A 23,481-nucleotide genomic window follows, 5' to 3' on the forward strand; every position below is an offset into this window, starting at 1 on the left:
TTTTATATCCACTTTGCCATAGATGGGACAGCACCTAACATGGCCTTTAATTGATACACAGTTTGTAGGGTACTGGTTGGAACAAGTAACTATAGGAAAAGTAATATCTGTTTAATATTCCTAGATATATACATTGTTCAATTAGAAGCTATTTTGTCTTGAGTGTTAGAAAAGATACCCACAGCCACCACATAGTCTACTCTTTTTGTATAATAACAATGGATCTTTAGTATGAGGCACTTTATCACAAATAGGGCAGCATATATAAACAGGATGTGCAGTTCCAATTGAAAGAGGAAATAAAGCAATGGGTGATCAATCCCATTATGCAACACACGGCTGTGATGGAGAATGTTTGACTACTGCCAGTTCTTTTATCCAGGCCAGGATAAAAAAAATTTTAGTAGCAAAGCATTTTTTTTATTAGTATGGTAAAATGCTCGCTTGAAGCTTGGTTTGCCTAGGATCGATCCCTGCCGGAGGGCCCATTTAGCTATTTTTTGTTTCAACCAGTGCACCACAACTGGTACATGTATATCAAAGGCTGTGGTATGTGCTATCTTGTCTGTGTGATGGTGCATATAAAAGATCACTTGCTACTAATGGAAAAATGTAGTGGGTTTTTTCTCTAAGATTATATGTCAAAACTGCCAAATATTTGACATCCAATAGCTGATAGTTATTTAACCAATGTGCTCTAGTGGTGTCATTCAGTAATTAGCATGGATTGCCAGAAACCATACCCAAAATGTGTATAATAATATGCATAATATATAGGATAAGAAATGTAGTCATTATATACTGATGTGCAACACATTGTAAAACTAACATTGTTTTTTTAAATGCCATCTTAAGTTTTGGTGGTTTTGGGGTGGGGGTTTTAAATAATAACAAAATTAATTTTGGGGGGTAAATCTTGCACATGTGTGCCAATTGCCTAAATTGTTTTGAGTAGTATAACACAATAGGTTGGTAACAGAGGAAGTTCCACTTACTTCTAAAGCCTATGTAAACAAGTTATGCTACTTAAATCCGTACAAACTAAAACATGCCATTCCGTCTATTTGGTCTCAAATTTTAAATTCAATTTTTTTTTCCATTGAGAAAATAAACATTTCAAATCGGATACTTATGCAAGACTTATACATCATAAAACATTTGCAAACAGAATGCCGACAAAAGAAATACACGACAAAATCGAAATGCAAGTAAGTGCCTGATCAATCTATGTAGCTGCCCATTCTCTTTGGCATGTTGATTCTTAAACTTAGTAGTGCAAAGGGGCCATGCAAGGGCTCATTTAGTACTAAGCAAAATGTTTTTAAGATCTCTTTTAAGTACTTTTCAAGCAAATTTCTGATATTTTCAAGGACTACGTACATTTCTCAACCTATACCATTACAAAAATATTAATTGTAGGCTATATACATGTACATATTTCATACTTTTGTTTACAAATAAGTATCCACTGACTTGGCATCACGTACACTCATGTTTCTCGTAATTTTTCTTGTTATAGTTTCTGAATTTTACTTAAAAATTAATAAAAAGTATGTTTATTTTTTTAACAGACAAATTCTATTCTATTTTCTTTCGCAAATTCAAGATGTTTTTTTTATAAAGCTTAACAGTGGTGTTTTTAAACAAACCAAAATTTAAACTTTATAAAGCTTAAGCACTTGAATGTAAAATTCAAGCATTTTTTAAGCATAGTGTTTGTAGAATTATGTCTTCTTCCTGTGTTCATTGTAAAAAGATATTAGCACAGTGTATCTCAGCCAGTTTGCAATGAGACATCAGTCAGGGCTTCTAGATTATTGATATTCAATGTTGGGCTAGTAAATAATTACTATTGCCATGCCTGACAGCTAGTGATTGTTTTGGGTCAAATGTTGCAGTTAAGTCTATTTTGTAAATAGGAACATCCTGTCCCAATCCCAACCCCCCAGTGTTAGTCTTGTAAAGCTATATCTCCCTCTTTAGACGACAAATCCGATTTTTACTATTATTTAATAAAATTGTATTCACGTAAAGTAAAGTAGGGCTAGTGAATTTTTAATCGTGAATAGTAATTTTTTTAAATCACCGATCCCAGGGCTAGTGGATTTTATAAAAATTCTAGAAGTCCTGTCATCAGTATCAAAACATTGTTGATCCCAGCTAGTGAATATTTGGTCTGGGCTAGTGGAAATTATCATCCACATTACCATAATACATAGGCACTAGCCAAGGCTTCCAAAAGGGCTAGTGACTTTCTCAAACATTTGTCAAATACTGATTGTTTTTGGGTGGCCATTAAATACCATTTTATTTTACAAGTTACAATAGAAACAAGTTCTTTAAAAATGTATCTAACAAGTGAAAGTCAATAGGATATGTTTTTAAATGATGTGTAAGATCAATGTTATCTAACAGGTATGAGTATAATGTTTTATTTCTTATAGATTCTCAAAAACAAACAAAATCAACAAAAGAATTCAGTGTCTTCAACTAAATGTATTTACATTTCTTAATTGCACATGAATAGTTAACTTAAACACATAGATAGCAATCAGGTTCAGCTGTGTTAATTTCTGTGGATGATTTGACTTTGACTTTGGCCATCACCTTGGAGCAGCCATCAGATGCATTTAAATTGATCTCTACCATATGTAGGACATTGCTATGAATTACCATTGCATCACAAAGATTTCCCTTCAATGGCTGTATAACAAAACTGACTTTTTCCAAAGAAATGCTTATGCCCAACCAACCATTCATATCTCATCCGCCAGCATTTTCACTAATATACTAAAAAATATTTTCATTACTTCTTGAAGTATATTAAATATGTCTTGATAAAATGTTGGTTAAATTTAGCAGTATCTTCCGTACTGGTTCAGCCAGGCATTAAATTTGGTCTAGACACAACCCTGCTTTTAATTATTAAATTTTAATTAATTATATGTATTATTATACAAATTATTTACTGGGATGCTTTGTAGTTATATATATATGTTAGTGTGTTATTAGGCAGAATAATAATTTTAAAAATCAGAAACAATTTAATGCATAAATACCGCAATCTAATTAAAATTAGCTCCACTATTACATGTGGATCTAACACCAGCCAGTTGGAGCTCATGTCCGCCAATCAAAACCTTACTTGCAGAATCCTGCCAGTGATTTAAAAATAATTTGAAAACATTCCAAATTATCCTGAGGGTATACGACATGTTTTGTGTGAAACATGTTTTATTTTATAAAATAAATAATTTGTAATGTAAAACTGAAGACTGTTTTTTTTTTTTGATTTTTTTTTTAAATAAATAAATAATTTTTAATGTAAAATTGAAGACTGATAACCCACCCCGTACGTATTGGTATGGTTCGCTGTACTGCGGCCACTAAAATAGACTTGCCCGATATTTTTAGAATGTGTATGCTCCCAAATAACGTTATAAAAGGTGAAGTGTGATTGGTCAATATTTAAATTATTATTTACAGACGAAATGTTACCTGGACATTGGGGACTACGCAGTGTTGTTAGTTTTAAATCACTGGCAGGATTCTGCAAGTAAGGTTTTGATTGGTGGACATGAGTTCCAACTGGCTGGTGTTAGATCCACATGTAATAGTGGAGCTAATTTTAATTAGATTGTAAATACCGATATACAGAAGTACTTGCAGAATCCTGCCAGTGATTTAAAAATAATTTGAAAACATTCCGAATTATCCTGAGGGTATACGACATGTTTCGTGTGAATTACGAATGCCTTAAAACATGTTTTATTTTATAAAATAAATAATTTGTAATGTAAAACTGAAGACTGATTTAGTTTTTGATTTTTTTTTTAAATAAATAAATAATTTTTAATGTAAAATTGAAGACTGATAACCCACCCCGTACGTATTGGTATGGTTCGCTGTACTGCGGCCACTAAAATAGACTTGCCCGATATTTTTAGAATGTGTATGCTCCCAAATAACGTTATAAAAGGTGAAGTGTGATTGGTCAATATTTAAATTATTATTTACAGACGAAATGTTACCTGGACATTGGGGACTACGCAGTGTTGTTAGTTTTAAATCACTGGCAGGATTCTGCAAGTAAGGTTTTGATTGGTGGACATGAGTTCCAACTGGCTGGTGTTAGATCCACATGTAATAGTGGAGCTAATTTTAATTAGATTGTAAATACCGATATACAGAAGTAGATGCAGGATTTTACTAATGAGGGGATGCAATTTTAAAACAAGAATTCCACACACTTAAATGTGTCACCTACCATAAACGTTTTCCGTGCACTTTGATGATAAACCAAGTTCACTGATCTTAGCTAAATGCAAAACTTTAATGCAAAACTATAAAACAAAAGTTGATGCCAATACCACCGCCAATCGTGGATCCAAAAAATCCATTTAGGGGGCCCAATGACATGAGGCGAAATGCCATGGGAACTTTGGGGGAGGTTTGGAGGGGGATCGTAAAAAAAGAAGAAAATTAATATATAATAAAATATGTAACTGTCGCAAATTTAGGGGGGGGGCGGGCCCCTGGGGCCCCCCTAGATCCGCCATCAGAAGAGTAATACCTATAAAAGCGCAACTACATGAACAGTATTCAACTTTACACTATCATGCACTAAATACAGATAACCTTCCCCAGAAATACTCAGCTGACCAATAATATTATATTTCCCCTACTAAAACCCCCCACACAATTCTTTATATTCATTCATTATGCACTGAAAATTTGGGGCACTTTGATGCTTGGGGATGACATGTACATCCTCAGCACCCACCCTTGGATCAGCACCTGGATGTAGACAAAACAGTTTTCACAGAGCAGATTGTGTTCTTAAAAATTAAATTATATATAAGCCCTGATTACAGACATATTGGACACACTGTAGAAAGACTATGAGACCAAGGGGGATCGGGTTGCTACACAAATTCATTATTGTATTTTACATTTTTATGTTATAACATCAGACTGTAAAGATATACCCCAGAATAGCAATTGAGGTCAATGGAACTTGAGTCTCATGGCGGAAATTAATGTTAAACACATTATAGACTTTGAAAGCGGGTCAAGTCTTTGAAAGTTAGGGTTATCTACATGATATATATGTGTTAAAGATTTGTTCAGCATGTGAAAGCAATTTCGCCTGCCCTCTGTCTAGCTACCTATATGTTAAAACCCGTATTCAAATTTATAAGTGCAACAGATCTATTGTTGTGGCATTTAGCACCAGATCCTGATCATAGTACACGTGTACCAGCCTCGGTGGTGTAGTGGGTAAGCCACTGAGCATAAGGAAGGCAATGTTTTATTTAACAACACACTCAACACATTTTATTTACGGTTATATGGCGTCGGACATATGATTAAGAACCACATAGATATTGAGAGAGGAAACCTGCTGTTACCACCTCATGGGCTACTCTTTTTGATTAGCATTAAGGATTTTTTATATGCACATCCCATAGACAGGATAGCACATACCATGGCCTTTGATGTACCAGTTGTCATGCACTGGTTGGAGCGAGAAATTTGGACATGAGGCTGCTAGGTACTGGGTTTGCACCACAGTACCAGCTCCCACCCAGAGCGAATTTAATGACTCAATAGGTAGGTGCAAGGCCACTATAACGACTTGTCTCTAATTAACCACTAACAACTATTAACCCTCTGACTTGGACAGACAGCCCAGATAGCTGAGGTGTGTGTCCAGGACAGCATGCTTGAACCTTAATTGGATACAAGCACAAAAATTTGTATAAATGAAATGAAATTGTACATGTAAAAAAAAATAACCTGTTAAAAAATTACTTCAGAATCTCACCAGGATATTCAATTATTAAATTATTTGCAATTAGCATGAATATTAAATTATTAGTAAATCAAAGTTTTCCTATATTCCCAGAAGACCAGCAGACTGTCCCCATAAGCTGTCTCTATCCAAACAGTAATTTTCCCTATCCAGACAGTAATTTTCTCTATCCAGACAGTAATGTTCTCTATCCAGACAGTAAGTATATCTTTGCCACCACTGAAAATTACTCCACCCATTGTAGTAAATGTATACCCGTATATATAATAATTAATTACAAAATTGTTTATGGTTTTAAAAGGAAAAAAGAGAGACCAATATTCAAATAAATGTCTGTTTAATGACACCCCAGCACATTGTTTTATCTGAATTTTAGACAGAAATTTAAAAAATGTATTAAATATATTCACCACTGCTGTGGTTATTGTAATGACATTTTGTTTGTCATGGCGACCTTCAAGGGCTGTGTCTTCGATATACCAGTCGTGGGGCACTGGTTGGGACAAGGGTAAAAACAATAAATAATAATAAGAGGGGATTTGAACCTATGACCCAGCATATGAGGTGAGTGCTCTGAAGAATGAACTAAATCTCGCCCTAATAGTAATAGTAGCAAGTTCACAACTATGAAGGAACGTTAATGTTTGTTTTAACAACACCACTAGAGCACATTGATTTATTAATCATCGGCTACTGAATGTAAAACATTTGGTCATTCTGATACGTAGTTTTAGAGGAAATCCACTACGATGCACCATCCCATAGACAGGATAACACATGCCACAGCCTTTGATATGCCAGTTGTGGTACACTGGCTGGAACGGGAAATAAAGAATGGAAGTATGAAGGATTCTAATAGAACCATAAAAGTTGTAGAGTTTGCAGAAAATTAAGGTAGGAGCATTATGGCAAACACTGCACAATTTGCTTGTGGTATTTTATCCATGGTTAATGGAGATCTGTGCAAAAAAACCCATGATCATTAAGTACTGGAGAACCTGTGATTGACAATCTTAATATAAGATATGGGGACAATATTTCAAAATCATCGGTAACTTAAGTCGGTTCACATAATGTTTACCTACATGCATGTAGGTAAAAGATTATTCAGTTATATTTGCGTAACTACCGTAAATCCTTGAATAGAAGCCTGACTTGAACAGAAGCCTGCCTTGAATAGAGACCTGACTTGAACAGAAGCCTGCCTTGCACAGAAGCCTGCCTTGAATAGAGGCCTGCCTTGAACAGAGGCCTGCCTTGAACAGAAGCCTGCCTTGAACAGAGGCCTGTCTTGAATAGAGACCTGACTTGAACAGAGGCCTGCCTTGAACAGAAGCCTGCCTTGAACAGAGGCCTGCCTTGAATAGAGACCTGACTTGAACAGAAGCCTGCCTTGAATAGAGACCTGACTTGAACAGAGGCCTGCCTTGAATAGAGACCTGACTTGAACAGAAGCCTGCCTTGAATAGAAGCCTGCCTTGAATAGAGACCTGACTTGAACAGAGGCCTGCCTTGAACAGAAGCCTGCCTTGAATAGAGACCTGACTTGAACAGAAGCCTGCCTTGAACAGAGGCCTGCCTCGATTAGAGGCCATATCTTAAAGCATCACAAAATAAATAGAAGCCTGCCTTGAATACAGGTCTGCCTTGAATAGAAGCCCGCCGTGAACAGAGGCCTGCCTTGAATAGAGGCCTGCCTTTATTAGCGGCCGTATCTTAGAGCATCACAAATAAATAGAGGCCTGCCTCGATTAGAGGCCGTATCTTAGAGCATCACAAAATAAATAGAGGCCTGCCTTGAATAGAGGCCTGCCTTGAATAGAGGCCTGCCTTGAATAGAGGCCGTATCTTAGAGCATCACAAAATAAATAGAAGCCTGCCTTGAACAGAGGCCTGCCTTGAAAACAGGCCTGCCTTGAATAGAAGCCTGCCTTGAACAGAGGCCTGCCTTGATTAGAGGCCGTATCTTAGAGCATCACAAAATAAATAGAAGCCTGCCTTGAATAGAAGCCTGCCTTGAACAGAGGCCTGCCTCGATTAGAGGCCGTATCTTAGAGCATCACAAAATAAATAGAAGCCTGTGCTGAATAGAGGCCTGCCTTGAATAGAGGCCTGTCTTGAACAGAGGCCTGCCTCGATTAGAGGCTGTATCTTAGAGCATCACAAAATAAATAGAAGCCTGCCTTGAACAGAGGCCTGCCTCGATTAGAGGCCGTATCTTAGAGCATCACAAAATAAATAGAAGCCTGCATTGAATAGAGGCCTGCCTTGAATAGAGGCCTGTCTTGAACAGAGGCCTGCCTCGATTAGAGGCCGTATCTTAGAGCATCACAAAATAAATAGAAGCCTGCGTTGAATAGAGGCCTGTCTTGAATAGAGGCCTGTCTTGAACAGAGGCCTGCCTCGATTAGAGGCCGTATCTTAGAGCATCACAAAATAAATAGAAGCCTGCGTTGAATAGAGGCCTGTCTTGAATAGAGGCCTGCCTCGATTAGAGGCCGTATCTTAGAGCATCACAAAATAAATAGAAGCCTGCGTTGAATAGAGGCCTGTCTTGAATAGAGGCCTGTCTTGAACCTGTCTTGAATAGAGGCCTGCCTTGAATAGCGGCCTGTCTTGAATAGAGGCCTGCCTTGAATAGAGGCCTGCGTTGAATAGAGGCCTGTCTTGAACAGAGGCCTGCCTCGATTAGAGGCCGTATCTTAGAGCATCACAAAATAAATAGAAGCCTGCATTGAATAGAGGCCTGTCTTGAACAGAGGCCTGCCTCGATTAGAGGCCGTATCTTAGAGCATCACAAAATAAATAGAAGCCTGCGTTGAATAGAGGCCTGTCTTGAACAGAGGCCTGCCTCGATTAGAGGCCTGTATGAATAGAGCATCTGTCTTGAATAGAAGCCTGCCTTGAACAGAGGCCTGCCTCGATTAGAGGCCGTATCTTAGAAGGCCTGTTTTGAATAGAAGCCTGCTTTGAATAGAGGCCTGCCTTGAATAGAAGCCTGCCTTGAATAGAGGCCTACCTTGATTAGAGGCCTGTATTGAAGAGCATCACAAAATGAATAGAAGCCTGCGTTGAATAGAGGCCTGCCTTGAATAGAGGCCTGTATTGAATAGAGGCCTGCCTTGAATAGAGGCCGTCTTGAATAGAGGCATGTCTTGAAAATATTGAATAGAAGCCTGCGTTGAATAGAGGCCTGTCTTGAATAGAGGCCTGCCTCAATTAGAGGCCGTATCTTAGTGCATCACAAAATAAATAGAAGCCTGCATTGAATAGAGGCCTGCCTTGAATAGAGGCATGTCTTGAACAGAGGCCTGCCTCGATTAGAGGCCGTATCTTAGAGCATCACAAAATAAATAGAAGCCTGCGTTGAATAGAGGCCTGTCTTGAACAGAGGCCTGCCTTGAATAGAGGCCTGTATTGAATACTGGCCTGTTTTCACAAGAAGCCTGTCTTGAATAGAGGCCTGCATTGAATAGAGGCCTGTCTTGAATAGAGGCCTGCCTTGAATAGAGGCCTGTCTTGAATAGAGCTGTCTTGAATAGAAGCCTGTTTTAAATAGAAGCCTGCTTTGAATAGAGGCCTGCCTTGAATAGAAGCCTGCCTTGAATAGAGGCCTGCCTTGAATAGAGGCCTGCCTTGATTAGAGGCCTGTCTTCTTAGAAGCCTGTCTTGAATAAAATAAATAGAAGCCTGCGTTGAATAGAGGCCTGCCTTGAATAGAGGCCTGTCTTGAACAGAGGCCTGCCTCGATTAGAGGCCGTATCTTAGAGCATCACAAAATAAATAGAAGCCTGCGTTGAATAGAGGCCTGTCTTGAATAGAGGCCTGCCTCGATTAGAGGCCGTATGAATTAGCCTGCATGAATAAAATGCTGCATTGAATAGAAGCCTGTCTTGAATAGAGGCCTGCCTTGAATAGAGGCCTGTCTTGAATAGAGGCCTGCCTCGATTAGAGGCCTGTATGAATAGAGGCCTGTTTTGAATAGATCCTGTTTTAAATAGAAGCCTGCGTTGAATAGAGGCCTGTCTTGAATAGAGGCCTGTCTTGAACAGAGGCCTGCCTCGATTAGAGGCCGTATCTTAGAGCATCACAAAATAAATAGAAGCCTGCATTGAATAGAGGCCTGTCTTGAACAGAGGCCTGCCTCGATTAGAGGCCGTATCTTAGAGCATCACAAAATAAATAGAAGCCTGCGTTGAATAGAGGCCTGTCTTGAATAGAGGCCTGTCTTGAACAGAGGCCTGCCTTGATTAGAGGCCGTATCTTAGAGCATCACAAAATAAATAGAAGCCTGCGTTGAATAGAGGCCTGTCTTGAATAGAGGCCTGTCTTGAACAGAGGCCTGCCTCGATTAGAGGCCGTATCTTAGAAGCATCACAAGAAGCCTGTCTTGAATAGAGGCCTGTATTGAATAGAGGCCTGTCTTGAACAGAGGCCTGCCTCGATTAGAGGCCGTATCTTAGAGCATGAATAAAATTGAATAGAGGCCTGCGTTGAATAGAGGCCTGTCTTGAACAAAGGCCTGCCTTGAATAGAGGCCTGTTTTGAATAGAATCACTGAATTGAATAGAGGCCTGCCTTGAACAGAGGCCTGCCTCGATTAGAGGCCGTATCTTAGAGCATCACAAAATAAATAGAAGCCTGCTTTGAATAGAGGCCTGCCTTGAATAGAAGCCTGCCTTGAACAGAGGCCTACCTCGATTAGAGGCCGTATCTTAGAGCATCACAAAATAAATAGAAGCCTGCGTTGAATAGAGGCCTGCCTTGAATAGAGGCATGTCTTGAAGAGAGGCCTGCCTCGATTAGAGGCCGTATCTTAGAGCATCACAAAATAAATAGAAGCCTGCGTTGAACAGAGGCCTGTCTTGAATAGAGGCCTGTCTTGAACAGAGGCCTGCCTCGGTTAGAGGCCGTATCTTAGAGCATCACAAAATAAATAGAAGCCTGCGTTGAATAGAGGACTGTCTTGAACAGAAGCCTGCCATGAACAGAGGCCTGCCTTGAATAGAGGCCGTATCTTAGAGCATCACAAAATAAATAGAAGCCTGCCTTGAATAGAGGCCTGCCATGAACAGAGGCCTGCCATGAACAGAGGCCTGCCTTGAACAGAGGCCTGGCTTGAATAGAGGTCTGTCTTGAACAAAGGCCTGCCTTGAACAGAGGTCTGGCTTGAACAGAGGCCTGCCATGAACAGAGGTCTGTCTTGAACAGAGGCCTGGCTTGAACAGAGGCCTGCCTTGAACAGAGGTCTGTCATGAACAGAGGCCTGGCTTGAATAGAGGTCTGTCTTGAACAGAGGTCTGGCTTGAACAGAGGCCTGCCTTGAACAGAGGCCTGCCATGAACAGAGGCCTGCCATGAACAGAGGCCTGTCTTGAACAGAGGCCTGCCTTGAACAGAGGTCTGTCTTGAACAGAGGCCTGGCTTGAATAGAGGCCTGCCTTGAACAGAGGTCTGTCTTGAACAGAGGCCTGCCATGAACAGAGGCCTGCCATGAACAGAGGCCTGCCATGAACAGAGGCCTGCCATGAACAGAGGTCTGTCTTGAACAGAGGCCTGCCTTGAACAGAGGTCTGTCATGAACAGAGGCCTGGCTTGAATAGAGGTCTGTCTTGAACAGAGGCCTGCCTTGAACAGAGGTCTGGCTTGAACAGAGGCCTGCCATGAATAGAGGCCTGCCATGAACAGAGGCCTGCCATGAACAGAGGCCTGGCTTGAACAGAGGCCTGCCTTGAACAGAGGCCTGCCATGAACAGAGGCCTGCCTTGAACAGAGGCCTGTCTTGAACAGAGGTTTGTCTTGAAAAGAGGCCTGCTTTGAACAGAGGCCTGCCTTAAATAGAATTCTGCCTAGTTCTGCTATTCTAGCTTTGTCAGGTGCAATGAATAGAGCGTTGTGAAATTTTTTTAGAAAAGAAGGATTTATGGTAACCTGTATTCAATTAACTCAAACTTGCAGTGAATTTACATCTTAATGACAGTATTTCCAACTGATACCGTAAGTTTAAGCTAAACAAAATACTTTTTAAAACATATTTCACTGGATTTCATAAAAGTACTACATAAGCATTTGATGGTTTGCATGAATTTAAATTTCAGGGCCCAAATGAGGAAACAAAATATGGCAGACTGTTATATTTTTTTAGGATAGCTGAATATTTCCTGCTAAGAAAAAATCTGGCTTCCTAGAAAAAAAGGATATCGCACAGGGTGGGGGTTTGGTATGGTGTATGAAAAATTATGACCTCTGAGATAACAAATTCAATTCAAATCATATTTTATATATGGATCATATAAAATGGCATGGCATACATTGGCATACATTAGACAACATAATAAGAACATAAAATGGTTAAATCAGATATATAGTAATAATGGCAATGATTATATACATGTAATATAGCACAAGAAAACATGAAAGTTTTTTCCCTTTTTGTCTAGCTGAAGCACTAACCCATCAGCACCTACATATTTAACCGGAACATTACGGAAAGGGGATGCTCTCGGGTGCCTTCCTGTAGTGTGTGTATTAGTGGTTAATATGTGAAATATTTAATTGTTATGGGCAAACTTGAAAATTATTAATGTACCGTAATGGTATTTAGCATCAAACATAGAGTTATGTTGTTGTATTAGAGCGGGATTCTTTGCCTACCTGGTGGTAGGCAGCATACTGTGTTTTTGCTATAGTTATCTCTGGTGGTAGCAGGTCAACTCGCCCCCTACCAAAGTGGTTGGTCAGCTTGCCCCACACTGTTTAGTCAACTCATATATCATTACCATTTCATTAATCACATCTATCGTTACTTGTTTATGATGGATGATATTATTTCAGGAAGACTATCTTTGGGTCAAATCCTCTTGGTCTAGGGACGAAATCAGTGTAAATAAGTGGCAAGGAGAAATAACCCGTATGCACTATAAGCATTACATCTGGATATTCAAAGCCTTTTCAAAACTTAAATTGTGGAAGATAACCGTCTAGGAATCAGTAAAAGATTATAGTTTACAGGACTTTCAAAAAAGCCTTGCCTGATCATTCCTTTAAGGATATAAGGGGCAAACTGAAAAAGTCGTTAAAATAGGCATGACAGTTCACTGTAATTGATTATTGGATCTCCCCAATATAAAACCATTGTAATAGCAGAGTTTCACTATAATAATAATAAATAAAATTACACCAAAGTTGTAGACGTCCATTTTTAATTTTGTCACAATTATTTATGGACAGTAAAGTTTGGGGCGAGTTGTCTAAACAATGGGACGAGTTGATCAAATGGTTTTGGGGCAAGTTGATCAGCATTCTCTCTGGCTGAGAGAGCGATCATAACCATCCAAATGTCTGTCTAGCTCCAACAAGCTGAAGAATCAAAAAGTATGTTAATTATTTAAATTGCTATGGGGGTAGGCAACCCAGACCACCAAAGGTAGGCTACAAGCCTGTGATACTCTTTTTGTAATGTGGCTTTTTCTACCACAATATACTGAATTACAGATCTCATAATTTTGTGAACATTATGTTATTATTTTTTATATATGATTATGAATATTGATTATTGTCTGATGTAAGTCTTGTTTAGGAGAGCACTTATATAGGCTCTGCCTGTTGTGCAATCCTTTTGACTTTTTTCTGATCAATAAAATATCTCAAAACAATTTTGTGAACCCTGTTACCCTGGTCCTTTTTTTTCTTCTTCTTCTTCTTTGTCTTGCATCAGCCACCAATTTATTTTAGGTCACATATGGTATAGGTCTTCATCATCCCATTACATAATAAACATGCCCGAACACGCACACAAGAACATCACTAAATATGGCACTAGCAACTACGATACTTCACCTTTAAACTTACCGACAAAAACCAGCACATTTCGTTTTAGGCCATTCAGATTTTCAAACCCGACAACGAACAGGAATAGCCCAATAAAACTGAACATGATGATTGGAATTGTCCATTCGTCTGTCGTCTGGAAGATATATGTCTACAAACATATAAGATTATAAAAACGAAGCATTGTATTTGAAAAACTAAATCACACTTCCTGATCTTTAATTGTACGAAATCACATGATAGTCACGTGATACGAAGAAAAATTAAGAAGAAAGAACAAACGATGAACTGAAATGTCATTAGTAACATGCATCAGCCGTTGTTGGTAGGATTTTACTTGATATTATCATTTTTATTTGATATGACTTAGATAACTCTACTGTTCATTTGACCTAAATGTTTTCACTTAATAACTAGTTTCAATTTTAATTTATCGGGCGTATAATTAGGCTTACCGTGTAGTTAACACGGAAGAGGAAGCGATTTCTCCATTAAATTCTTTCATTAAAGCAAAGTAAAATTTGTTGTGTTTAACTTTAACGACACCAATAGGGCACAACTTTCATTAAGCTTTTTAATTAGCATGTAACTTATTTTGAATAAAATAGTGCTGTGCATAATCATTAAAAGCCCCAGAACATTTCACAATTCAGGTCTAAAATAAGTTGGGGGAGGGGCAGTTATAGTTCAAGCAGAACATGATTGAGCTGTTTATATAATAATAATAATAATAATAATTCATAGAAAGAACGATCCATTTGCTATGGTGTTTGAACAGGGTTTAATTATTTTTGTTTTGACATGGGGGGGAGGGGGAGGAGGGCATGCATCTATCAGTTTGTTTCTTTTGTTTAACGAAACCACTAGAGCACATCATTGGCTACTGGATGTCAAACATATGGTAATTTTGACACAGTCATAGAGAGGAAACCCGCTACATTTTTTCATTAGTAGCAAGGCACTGGCATAGGAAGCGGGGGATGAGGGCAAGGGGGCATGTACCCCCCACTTTGTGGGGGGGGGGAAACAGCAATGTTTTATATTATATATTTATATATGTATTTATATATATATATATATCTCTGTGTGTGTGCCCCCCCCCCCCCACACTTTTTGGCACCTTCCTACGCCTGTGCAAGCAATCTTTTATAACCATCATCCCACAGACAGGATAGCACATACCACAGCATTTGATATACCAGTCGTGGTGCATTTAGCTGGAACGAGATCACCTAGTTATCAGTGTCTTGTGAACATGGGGTTGGGATGGCTGACTGACTGAGAAGGAGAGCATGAACAACCCGATAACTTCCTAGGAAGGTTCAAGGGCATGCTCCCCCAGGAGGGCGAGATTTAGCTGTCAGTTGAGTACTCACCTGACGTGCTTGTATCGAAGGATCAAACCATTCAACTGATTGTTTTTGTTTTCTCATTTCAATCAGTGCACCACAACTAGTCAAAGGTCGTGGTATGCGCTTTCCTGTCTGTGGGAAAGTGCATATAAAAGAGCCCTTACTACTAATGGAAAAATGTAGCGGGTTTCCTCTGATGACTACAAGTCAGAATTACCAAATATTTAACATCCAAAAGCCGATGCCTATGATTAATTAATAAGTGTGCTCTAGTGGTGTTGTTAAATAAAACTTCTTTTTTTTTTTTGCTCCTCCAGACAACAAATCTACATGTAGATGTGCTGATAGGCATCACTATTTAAATACATTTTTGAAGAAATATAATTTTTAAACCCGGCAATCATTTACTCTAAATTGTTAGTTCAAATGAAATACTAGTAAACTAAAATGGACATTATTTTGTATTTTTTACCCTCCACTTCCCTTCCCCTATTAGTTTTATAATGGCTTAATAATTTAATATGTTCTTTTGTTATTTTCTTTTAATTTATTTTAGTGTTTATGTCTGTTAACAGATGCAGATCTGGGGGGGGGGGGTGGGGGGCAGGGGCCCAGGCCCCCCCTAAATTTTGTGATTGTTATAATTTTGTTATATATTAATTTTCACTTTTTTTTTTATCCCCACCCCCTCCAAACCAGCCCAAAAGTTCCCTTGGCATTTCATCTCATGTCACTGGGGCCCCACCTAAATGGAATTTCTGGATTCACCACTGGTTAACTCTGTTAATGTGCCTATATCCAATCAAGGTCCAAGCATGTTCATCCTACGCCTAGTCTCTGACATGGCCAGTGGTTGGGTGTAGGACAGATTTGATGAATTAAAAAAAAAAAATTCATCCTACTCTATATAATTAAATATGGCTTATGCACCCTCTCCCCCCCCCCCCCCCCCCCCCCCCCCCCCACCTTACAAGAGACTGTACCCCTTCAGTGGAGATTGTGTCCCCCATATCAGATGTTGTTCCTACAGGCTTGTCCTGTTATATACATGTAGTTGTCTACCCTTATTGTTGTGCTTATATCCAGTTAATCTTCCTGCCCCGGAATTGGTCCCTGAAGAAGTCAGAGGCTAAGTCCGGGGTGGGCGTGCCTGAACCTAACTTTGGATGTGGGCACGTTAATATAGTTCCCATACCCATATCCAGTTAAGGTTTAAGCTCCTTGGACACACATCTCAGCTATCTGGACTGTCTGTCCAGGACACTGGGTTAGTGGTTAGTTGTTAGAGGTTAATGAAGTCAATGTAGTGACCTACCCACTGAGTTGTTAAATTCTCTCTGGGTGGAGCCATTACCAGGAGTCGAACCAGCCTTATGTTCAATGGCTTAACAATCAGAACACCGTAGCTGTATACCCGAGCTGTTTGTTGAGTGGTTATAAAATATAGTGGTTAGTGAGAGAGATATCAGTGTTGTGACGTACATCTCCCCACTGACTTGACAACTTTATATGGTTGCTTCCCTTCTCTAGAAGCATCACAGTTTTTAATAGAAAGAAAGAAATGTTTTATTAAACGATGCACTCAACACATTTTATTTACGGTTATATGGTGTCAGACATATGGTTAAGGACCACACAGATTTTGAGAGGAAACCTGCTGTCGCCACTACATGGGCTACTCTTTCCGATTAGCAGCAAGGGATCTTTTATTTGCGCTTCCCACAGGCAGGATAGCACAAACCATGACCTTTGTTGAACCAGTTATGGATCACTGGTCGGTGCAAGTGGTTTACACCTACCCATTGAGCCTTGCGGAGCATTCACTCAGGGTTTGGAGTCAGTATCTGGATTAAAAATCCCATGCCTCGACTGGGATCCAAACCCAGTACCTACCAGCCTGTAGACCAATGGTCTAACCACTACACCAACCGAGGCCGGTCACACAGTTTTTAATAGATGGCAGAAGCCCTAATGAGAGGCTTGCCACCAGAAAATAAGTAATACTTTTACAACCATCTGATATAATCACTGCTATAGACACTTTAGTGATGATCTGATGAACACAGATATGTTGCAGGAACAATTTTACCTCTAGCTATCAGTTTCAGTTGGGAATGAATGAATGAATGAATGTTTAACGACACCCCAGCACGAAAAATACATCGGCTATTGGGTGTCAAACTATGGTAATGCAAATAAATAAAGTGATGATCAACATCAATATAAAAATTCAAGGTTTAAACAAAAACAGTGTAAAGAACTGTGCAAAAATACAAATACAAATATCACAGAATTTTACGGACACCGAATTTTACTCTACAGTTTCAGTTGGGAAACAAATATATATATATTCTTCAAAAAAAGTAGGGGAACACTAATAAGAATTTACAATTGCCAAAATTGTAAGGTATATTAGCTGTGGGGAATGGTTATATGATAATAGTGAATTAATTGGGCAACATTACAACCGGTAGTTCAGTATTACAGTAGGTTTTATGACCACCAGAGATCTTGAAAGATAATTGAGGTCAGAAGTAAAATTTGAAAGTTGGCATTTTTTATTATTGAATCGCCAATTCAAACAATAAAAATGACTAAAAACAAAAATCAACAGAATGAAAACGATTGACAGAAATAATGTTCCACAGTAATTAATCGACCTTCCTGGAAATTGTCAAAAGAGATAATGACACCCCACACACGTGTACAGGGCAACTGCGTGATGCATGTGCAAACTATGGAATGTGTTTTGGTGTCTTGATAAACAGAACGTTCTTTACTAGGATGTCTGTGGTCAAAATATATGTTCGGTCTAATAGTTGATATTAACAATATATACATTAATATTTCAGGTTCCCCTACTTTTTTTGAAGAGTATATATAATATATTTAATTTTTTCAGATTTATTTTTATTTTAATTTTTGATTATTTTATTACTGTATTTAAAAAAAAATCTATTCACAGATCCCCTGTTTACAGATATATCTCGACATACTCTCAGGGAAGAGTGGAAGAGAGTATAGATGTTAAGGGGAAAATCAAGACAATTTTTGTTTTCAAAACCATCACCCTATGTTGCACAAAAATGTAAAAAAGAAAGAAGAAGAACATGTTATCCCTTAAAATAATATTTGAAACAAGTACATTTGGTGCCAGTGTCAACTGACAAAATTTATCACTAGATACCAGTAATTTTCTAGCAGCTTTTATATTTGGGGGTGAGGGAGACAAACTACACTATGTATGATTTTATCAAATTTAAAGGCATACTGTCACAGATTTAAGGACCTTATTTCTCTAAAAATGGATAATAAATAAAAATTACATTAATTGTTGAAAACCAAATCTAGCTATCGCATCACCTTAACTGATCCATGATGGAGTGTAATCCAAGTCAACCCTCTCAGCAATTTTAGTTTTTTAATTATGGACCATTGCCATAATTCAATTATTTTTACAAAATGTCGTTAATAAATGGAGTATGGTGGTTATGAAGATGATTGAATAAACTACATTTAGGGACAAATCAAATTATTTTTGTTCAGCTAATACTTTGTTAGACCATTAAATATGTCAGTGATCTGTGACAATATGCCTTTAATACAGTAAAAAAAAAGAAGAAGTTTGATTTGGGGTGTGGAGGCATGGTGTACAAGGAACTCTTTTAAAAACTCTAGACTACCATGTTGTGTTATGTGATATTTTTTGTGGGAAGAAAAAGAGAACAAACGTGTAGGGGTTACCTGTATTAGAGTAGCTGTAATGGTAATGCACTGAAAACACAACTAATAAATTTTGTCCAGGTTAAACACAAAGTTGTGTATTTTTCAGGGATGTGATATATCCATGTTAAAAAAATAAAAAATGTAAAGAAAAGTTGAAATCATGCAAGGATCACACTGGAAAGAAATTTCTTTTAGCCAATTTTCAGATATGTAGGGTATTTATTTTATTTCTATAGTTTGTAGATGTGGAATATATTATAATTATAGGATATTAAACGAGTTTCCATTTCATATCATGTTTATATCCCCAGTGAAAAAATTCTTTCCTGAGGGACATAAACATAATACAAAATGGTAGCGAGTTTAATATCCTATTTATTACCCATAATCAATCTTAATGTATATCACTCAACTTGTTTAGTTGACGTTCCTGTAAGGTTGTAGTGCACCAGTTGATGACATTATTGTTTGAAAAAAATAAAGAAATGTTTTATTTAACGATGCACTCAACACATTTTTATTTACAGTTATATGGCGTCAGACATATGGTTAAGGACCACACAGATATTGAGAGAGGAATCCCACTGTTGCCACTTCATGGGCTACTCTTTTCGATTAGCAACAAGGGATCTTTTATATGCACCATCCCACAGACAGGGTAGTACATACCATGGCCTTTGATAAACCAGTCATGGTGCACTGGCTGGAACAAGAAATACGTCATCATATGACGTCAAAGTGTTACGTCCCACTTGGTGTTCTAGTGGGTCATATCACTTTGATATGTACCAAGATATTTTTAACCATATGGGTAATAAATGGTGTGTATTGTTGTCTTTCAGGATGATGCGAAGGAGGACACCGATAATGCTGAGTATGCTGGTTTTAAAGAGGATGCAGCAGATATGAAAAATGTCCAGCTCAAAGACCAGTGTCGCCAGTGCGGTAATAAACTGTGTTCCATCAGCACCCTCAGGAAGAAGCTTCCATGCATCAAGTGGATTCCTAAATATGGGTACCGTAGCATGTTTGACTGTTGTGATTAAATTATATTAATATATCATGTAAGCAGTGGTATAATGTAAGCTTGTCAGTATACTATATTAACTGGCCATTGGTAAAGTTCATTGGCTACAGAACGTCTGGAACCATCTATATATTAAGGCAATGCCACATGATACAAGTGACTCAAATAAGAATAGCCAATTGCATAACAACCAATGAAATCGGGATGTTGTTTTGCCACAATCGGCTCTCCTCTTGGCTATTCTTGTACAATGCACTCGTATCATGTGGCATCATCTTTACAAGTACTAGTAGCAATATACCAAATGGTATCTCACCAGGTCAAAGTTCAAAGTGCACATACACCTAACTTTTCATATCGCATTTAATAAGATCATACCATTCAGTTTAACAGGACTTGTTGTCATAAAATGTTGTTTCATCTGGCTAGTAAATTAAAGTCATTTAATTTGAACTAATGTCAATGTACCAGCTACTATTAAGCATGTTAGGATGATACCTTTTGTGCAGAACTAGAGTAGTCATCTGGAGATGCTTCTCATTATGTTTAAAACTAGCAGTTTAACCATTCCATTTTTCAGATTTTTTAAAACTTGGGTGACGGGCTGTTGTAATTATATTCATCGTGTATATGTTGATATATGTTGCATGTAGCAGTTTTTGGCCAGATATTAATATACACTATCATCACCTACAGTATGGTATATGAGTTTAAGGTGTATCCCCTGCAGTAAAATGTTCTGACTACATTACTTCATATTGAATAAAAAAATATTAGGAAGATGTTTTACAAAATGTACTTTCAATAAGCAGCTGCCTGCTGTATAATGGGGTGAGATGTAGCTCAGTGACAGAGCACTCTGCTGAGGTGCATTGGGTTGCAATGTCAGTTGCTCCCAACTGGTACATCAAAGACTGTGGTATGTACTGTCCTGTCTATTATAATAGTGCTGCATTTTCTGTAGGAATAGACTGTGTGGCTGCACAGATATGATGCAATATTATGTTAGAAATCAAACTACAGGTACTAGTGTTGTATTCTGAGAGACAAAATAGGGGACACTAATTGGTATTGTAGTCCAAATTTCAGTCACTATTAGTATCGTAATGTCTCTTTGAAGTACAAAGATGTATTGTGAGACTGAATGTCAGTAATGTGAGATTGAATGTCAGTAATGTGAGACTGAATGTCAGTAATGTGAGACTGAATGTCAGTAATGTGAGATTGAATTTCAGTAATGTGAGATTGAAAGTCAGTAACACGGTTAACGTCCTGACACTGTGGACGAGGGATTTGGCTGTTTTAGTGTTGGTCTGACCCCTTATTTCTTTTCATCAATATAAATCTGTTGGTGTGTATTAGTCAGTATTTTATTATAATTTCAGTTTGCGGGAGCTTCAGTGTGACGCGATTGCGGGGTTCACTGTTGGACTTACAGTCATACCGCAGGGATTGGCATATTCCAAGCTGGCTGGGCTCCCACCTCAGGTAACAGAGCACTAGGGTTTCCTCTCTCAATATCTGTGTCACTAGTAATATACAGACGATTCATCATGAGGGTGACGCGATTGCGGGGTTCACTGTTGGACTTACAGTCATACCGCAGGGATTGGCATATTCCAAGCTGGCTGGGCTCCCACCTCAGGTAACAGAGCACTAGGGTTTCCTCTCTCAATATCTGTGTCACTAGTAATATACAGAGGATTCATCATGAGGGTGACGCGATTGCGGGGTTCACTGTTGGACTTACAGTCATACCGCAGGGATTGGCATATTCCAAGCTGGCTGGGCTCCCACCTCAGGTAACAGAGCACTAGGGTTTCCTCTCTCAATATCTGTGTCACTAGTAATATACAGACGATTCATCATGAGGGTTTTTAATATGAAAAATATCAACCAAGTCTGTTTTAATCGATATATGTTGAAGTTCTGTTTATATTTTACATATTAAAATAAGATGAGTAGCAAAATTTGTTTATGCTATAAAACTTCTAAAAATTTAAATAGCATTTTCAGTCAGTATTTAGGAAATCACAGTTCTAAAGTCACCTTCATCGGTAATATGTCATCACGATCGACACCAATATAGTTTGACATCACACACTTTAGTTAATCAGGTGTACAGGTTTTGTTGACTAGTAAACAAATACTGGAAATCAGAAAAATAATGAAGGAAGAAAGGAAATGTTTTAGTTAACGACGCAAACAACACATTTTATTTTCGGTTATATGGCGTCAGGACATATGGTTAAAGACCACACAGATATTGAGAGAGGAAACCCGCCATCGCCACTTCATGGGCTACTCTTTTTGATTATAGCAGCAAGGGATCTTTTATATGCACCATCCCATAGACAGGATAACACATACCACAACCTTTGATATACCAGTTGTGGTGCACTGGCTGGAGCAAGAAATGGCCCAATGGGCCCACCGACGGGGATTGATCCCAGACTGACCGCACATCAAGGGAAAAATAATGTGTCCTGATATTAATGCATTGGTATGGATTTACACTAAAATGCATATTTTTATTCATGCGTCTGGCAAATGAAACATTTCAAGGGTTCCACTTTTGTCCAATTAATGTTCAAGCACACTGTCTTGGGTACCTCTCTCAGCTATCTAAGCTGTCTGTCCAAGACAGTTTGTCAGTGAGAGAAAAATTGGTGTAGTGGCCATCATAAATCGGTCTGGATGGGAACCAGTCCATATCAGAGTTCAAATCCACTAGTTACCAGTCTTAAGTCCAATGGCTTAATCACTATAGCACTGAGGCCAGTCATTTAAACATTGACATTATGGTCATTATTCAACAAATATTCCCTTGCTTTGTTTCTTACAGTATGGTTTATATACTAGCCTTAAGTTCAGTGACTTAACCAGTTCACCACTGAGGCCAGTCATTTAAACATTGACATTATGGTCATTATTCAACAAATATTCCCTTGCTTTGTTTCTTACAGTATGGTTTATATACTAGCCTTAAGTTCAGTGACTTAACCAGTTCACCACTGAGGCCAGTCATTTAAACATTGACATTATGGTCATTATTCAACAAATATTCCCTTGCTTTGTTTCTTACAGTATGGTTTATATACTAGCCTTAAGTTCAGTGACTTAACCAGTTCACCACTGAGGCCAGTCATTTAAACATTGACATTATGGTCATTATTCAACAAATATTCCCTTGCTTTGTTTCTTACAGTATGGTTTATATACTAGCCTTAAGTTCAGTGACTTAACCAGTTCACCACTGAGGCCAGTCATTTAAACATTGACATTATGGTCATTATTCAACAAATATTCCCTTGCTTTGTTTCTTACAGTATGGTTTATATACTAGCCTTAAGTTCAGTGACTTAACCAGTTCACCACTGAGGCCAGTCATTTAAACATTGACATTATGGTCATTATTCAACAAATATTCCCTTGCTTTGTTTCTTACAGTATGGTTTATATACTAGCCTTAAGTTCAGTGACTTAACCAGTTCACCACTGAGGCCAGTCATTTAAACATTGACATTATGGTCATTATTCAACAAATATTCCCTTGCTTTGTTTCTTACAGTATGGTTTATATACTAGCCTTAAGTTCAGTGACTTAACCAGTTCACCACTGAGGCCAGTCATTTAAACATTGACATTATGGTCATTATTCAACAAATATTCCCTTGCTTTGTTTCTTACAGTATGGTTTATATACTAGCCTTAAGTTCAGTGACTTAACCA

The 23,481-nt window shown here is 38.2% G+C and overlaps 2 protein-coding genes across 2 annotated transcripts in view; one reads left to right on the forward strand and one right to left on the reverse strand.

Moving 5' to 3' along the window:
• LOC121378994 (N-sulphoglucosamine sulphohydrolase-like) overlaps positions 1-13,859 on the reverse strand; it is a 45,374-nt gene extending 31,515 nt beyond the window's left edge. The window contains exon 1 of the mRNA XM_041507427.1: positions 13,666-13,859. Coding sequence (XP_041363361.1) covers positions 13,666-13,750 — 85 coding nt within the window. The 5' untranslated portion in view covers positions 13,751-13,859. The remainder of the gene's footprint in view (positions 1-13,665) is intronic.
• A 42-nt stretch (positions 13,860-13,901) lies between these two features.
• LOC121378416 (sodium-independent sulfate anion transporter-like) overlaps positions 13,902-23,481 on the forward strand; it is a 43,617-nt gene continuing 34,037 nt past the window's right edge. Inside the window, exons 1-3 of the mRNA XM_041506580.1 lie at positions 13,902-13,969; positions 19,565-19,737; positions 21,135-21,237. Of these exons, the coding sequence (XP_041362514.1) occupies positions 13,952-13,969; positions 19,565-19,737; positions 21,135-21,237 (294 nt within the window). The 5' untranslated portion in view covers positions 13,902-13,951. The remainder of the gene's footprint in view (positions 13,970-19,564; positions 19,738-21,134; positions 21,238-23,481) is intronic.

This window comes from Gigantopelta aegis, chromosome 8, assembly GCF_016097555.1.
Source record: "Gigantopelta aegis isolate Gae_Host chromosome 8, Gae_host_genome, whole genome shotgun sequence".
Taxonomy (NCBI): domain Eukaryota; kingdom Metazoa; phylum Mollusca; class Gastropoda; order Neomphalida; family Peltospiridae; genus Gigantopelta; species Gigantopelta aegis.